Raw genomic sequence first — 3585 nt, forward strand, 5'->3', positions numbered from 1 at the left:
CAGGGTAAAGGATAAAATATAATTATTTAATAATAAAAATGGCAAAATCGAGAGAAAAGAAAAAGATAACGACGACCACACCAAATCGGTCGTTTCCTAAAGTGACACTTTTCGTCGTTACGTAACAAAAAATTTAACAATACAATACAATATAATAAAATTTAAGTAACAATCAAAACAAATATTATAACAAATATTGAATTTAAAGTAACAATACGATACAATACAATATGTAACAAGCATCCAAACAAGCTGAAACACATTGGAAGAAAAAGATTATAGGAAATAACTGATTGAGAATATTTACAAATATCACCACATATCTATTCAGAGTTGATCTCCCTGCGGCAACATATCTATCCTTGCTTGCAAAGATGATCTTGTGCTTTGTAACTTAAAACATCTATCAAAGTACAAGCCAATATGAATAATCTCCTTAAATTTTGGCAGCCTTTTAAACCTTCTCTCTTCAATGTTGTAGAGGAGAGACAACTTACATCCGCCGTCAATAATAATGTCATCATTATTGTTACCTTGTAATGGCACATATCCCATTATTTTGAACCAATTCCCCATGCCTGATACATTAATAGTGTGTTCCTTGACCCATTCTTGCTTCTTATGATCCTTGAGAAAGTATAGTTCCATCCTTGACAATTCTTCTGAGTAGTAAGCTAAACATAATTTCCCATTCAAATCAGCTAATTGGATATTCTCATACAGTGCTAGCTCTTCATCATAAGGCTCTTTGGGGCAACTAATGGTACTCAAGAATTCTTCATTTTCAGCTTCCATTGAAATAATATTTTCCATTATATCTCCTCTTCGAACCAACCAATAAATTACATTACCTACACATGTTGAATCTACCTTACGAGAAAACCATTCTTGATGTGGCAGGGTTTGCCAATAGCTAGGAATTGGTCCACAGTCTCTTAGTGTGAGAATCTCGAATCTGAACTCCAAAATCTCACCACCATAGTTAAAGTTGTACTTAGGACTGATCTTGGTACCATATAGATGGACAATCTTGTATGTATTGTTGAAAGGGATATAGGCAACATCAAAACTAACTGATGGATAACTTGAAATTGGTAAGTTTATGATTTCTTTAGTTGTGGGATTGCATACCTTGTGATTGGAAATGATAAGGTTGGAGGAGATGAAGAAGGAGTTTTCAGGGGCAATTATATCCTCAAAACTGAACTCTTTTTGGATCTCGCTGTCGTCAACAGCGAGATCCATGGTCGAAATATCAATAGTTCGACTAATCATTTTCCTCCTGCCTGGTGAATACTTGGCGTTAGGTACTTGAACTACTAGTGTTCGAGGACGATTCATGGATTTCATGTTGTAGAGTCTTCTGAAATGTGAACTGGAGATGGTTCTGAACCACTGCTTTGAAACTGTTTGAAGTTGGGGGACATGTTTGAGTGAAAGCCGAGAGAGTATATCCACCAGGACTTCACAAGGCAGAGCCATGATGTTGGAGCTCAATTCCATTGTATTGTCCATTCTTCAACTGCTTAATTTGTGATACAGAACAGAGAGGGAGAGGGATCTAAATTGTGCCAAAAGCCTTTATTGACTTTTCTTAAAGACATGCCAAGCACCTTCCTTCATTGACTTAATTAAAATAAAGATATGAAAGCTGAGTAGGTTAGAAGACATATATTTTAATTTATCTTGAGTATTTTCATCAAAGAAAGTATTTCGTGTAATTGTGCTAAAAGCCTAAAACAGTGAAAGTGTACTATTTTGAGTTGTAGTTATTGGGATCGAAAGTGTATAAAAAAATTTGTGATAATGATAAATCAGTCATGAAAGAAATATAAAGTGAGACTATCATTTAAAGTGGTTAGTTAATTGACCCACAGAAGATTTATTATTAATATAAAAAGAGAATAAAATTTTTGAAAAAATAGTTTCCTCTAAACAAAATTTCTCCTCCAACAGAAGAATTAGTCAAATATGAAAAAGACCTTATCCACCACGAAAACCATTTTCTTTTCCGCTAAGAAAAGTAATTTTAATTATGATAGAATCCGGGGCAAACCCTAATAGCACTTTCAGTGCATCTGCTCTAAATAAATAAAGGTTGTAACAGCACTGTAAGGATTTATAGACTGTGGGTACTTCATTTTAGTATAAATTCTAAATAGTCAAACTTGATCACAATGGATGTTCCTTGTCAATTATTGAATTCTTTTACATATTATCTATGAATATATTGCATAATTTGGCCAAAACTAATGAGTGCTTTAACACCCATATCTCCAAAGGTAGATCTGCCACTGGTTGTAAGCTGTAGCATAATTACTGAATGACTTGACGAATTTAGTAGTACAGTTTTTCAGCATGCCTCCAAGGAAGGAAAACCCAATGCATGGGAGATCGGTAGTTTAATTTCTACTTGTACAATTCATACTATGAATTTCTAGGGTGAGTGTATTTTAATTTCGTATTGTATAATATTTCGAGAAAATCTATTTTTTATCAGGTAAAAATGTTTTAGTCCACTTTAAAAATAGATTTATGCCACAAAGAGACATTAGGAATGACTGTCGAAATTCTAAAAGTAAAATACTTTTCTACTGACTACCTTAACTATTTCACCAGAACATACAATCCCATAATTTTAGCAGCAGATTTCTCCACAAATATATTAAAGACATTTTACCAAACCATCTAAATTCTACATAATTTTCTTATCTTTTACATTTAACAATGAAAACTTCCTACTTAAACATGTAAAAGACTCTTGACTAGGTCAACTATTTCCATTTAACATTGGAGATTTTGAATTGATCTATCGGTATCTTTTTGTATCTTTCGGTCAAACTTTATTTTAGAAGTTTACTAGGTTTATATTGTTGAAATTGTCAAAAGTCCCACATCGGTGGATGACAATTTTGAATGAAAATTTCACCCTATAAAAGGAGGCCTAATGTTTAGGATTTAAAAACACCTCTCATTTGCCTTTTTTATCTTCTTAAGGCATTTGTATCTTCTCTCTTTAGTATTATTTCACTTGTAATTTTGGAGTGGAATAAAATATTGATTGTGTCCGAGGAAGTAGGCAAAATTGGCCGAACCTCGTAAATTCTGGTGTTCTTTTATTGTTGTCTTATTGTCTTGTTTATTATTTAGTGGTTGTCAAAATTTTTGGTATAGTAGTTGTGACTCATTCACTCTATATACATTTGGCTTCCGCAACAATTGGTATAAGAGCCAAGGTACTGTCTAAGTATGCTCTGTGGTTGCAGCATAGTCTGATCTTCCACATCAAAAAAGATCTATCTTGGTAACTGAGTCAAGGTTCTGTTTGAGTATGCTCTGTGGTTGCAGCTTAGTCTAATCTTTCACACTAGAAAGGAAATAATCTTGATTTGTGTCGTCAGCTACTAAATAATATTTGTATCAAAATGGAAGACAATAAACAAGAAGAATCTACATCAAGTGTCAATAATACGTCATCGTTGGCATCTTCGCTTATGACAAGAATTGTGTCAAATGCGAAATTTACGGTAGAAATTTTTGACGGGTCAGGACATTTTAGGATGTGGCAAGGCGAGGTTCTAGATG

The 3585-nt window shown here is 33.5% G+C and overlaps 1 protein-coding gene across 1 annotated transcript; it reads right to left on the reverse strand.

Moving 5' to 3' along the window:
• Positions 1–327: 327 nt before the first annotated feature.
• Positions 328–1503, reverse strand: LOC107778931 (putative F-box protein At5g50220). The gene has a single exon (XM_016599258.2). The coding sequence runs from the start codon at positions 1501–1503 to the stop codon at positions 328–330; it is 1176 nt and encodes a 391-aa protein (XP_016454744.2).
• Positions 1504–3585: the final 2082 nt, after the last annotated feature.

This window comes from Nicotiana tabacum, chromosome 9 (genome assembly GCF_000715075.1).
Source record: "Nicotiana tabacum cultivar K326 chromosome 9, ASM71507v2, whole genome shotgun sequence".
Classification (NCBI taxonomy): Eukaryota; Viridiplantae; Streptophyta; class Magnoliopsida; order Solanales; family Solanaceae; genus Nicotiana; species Nicotiana tabacum.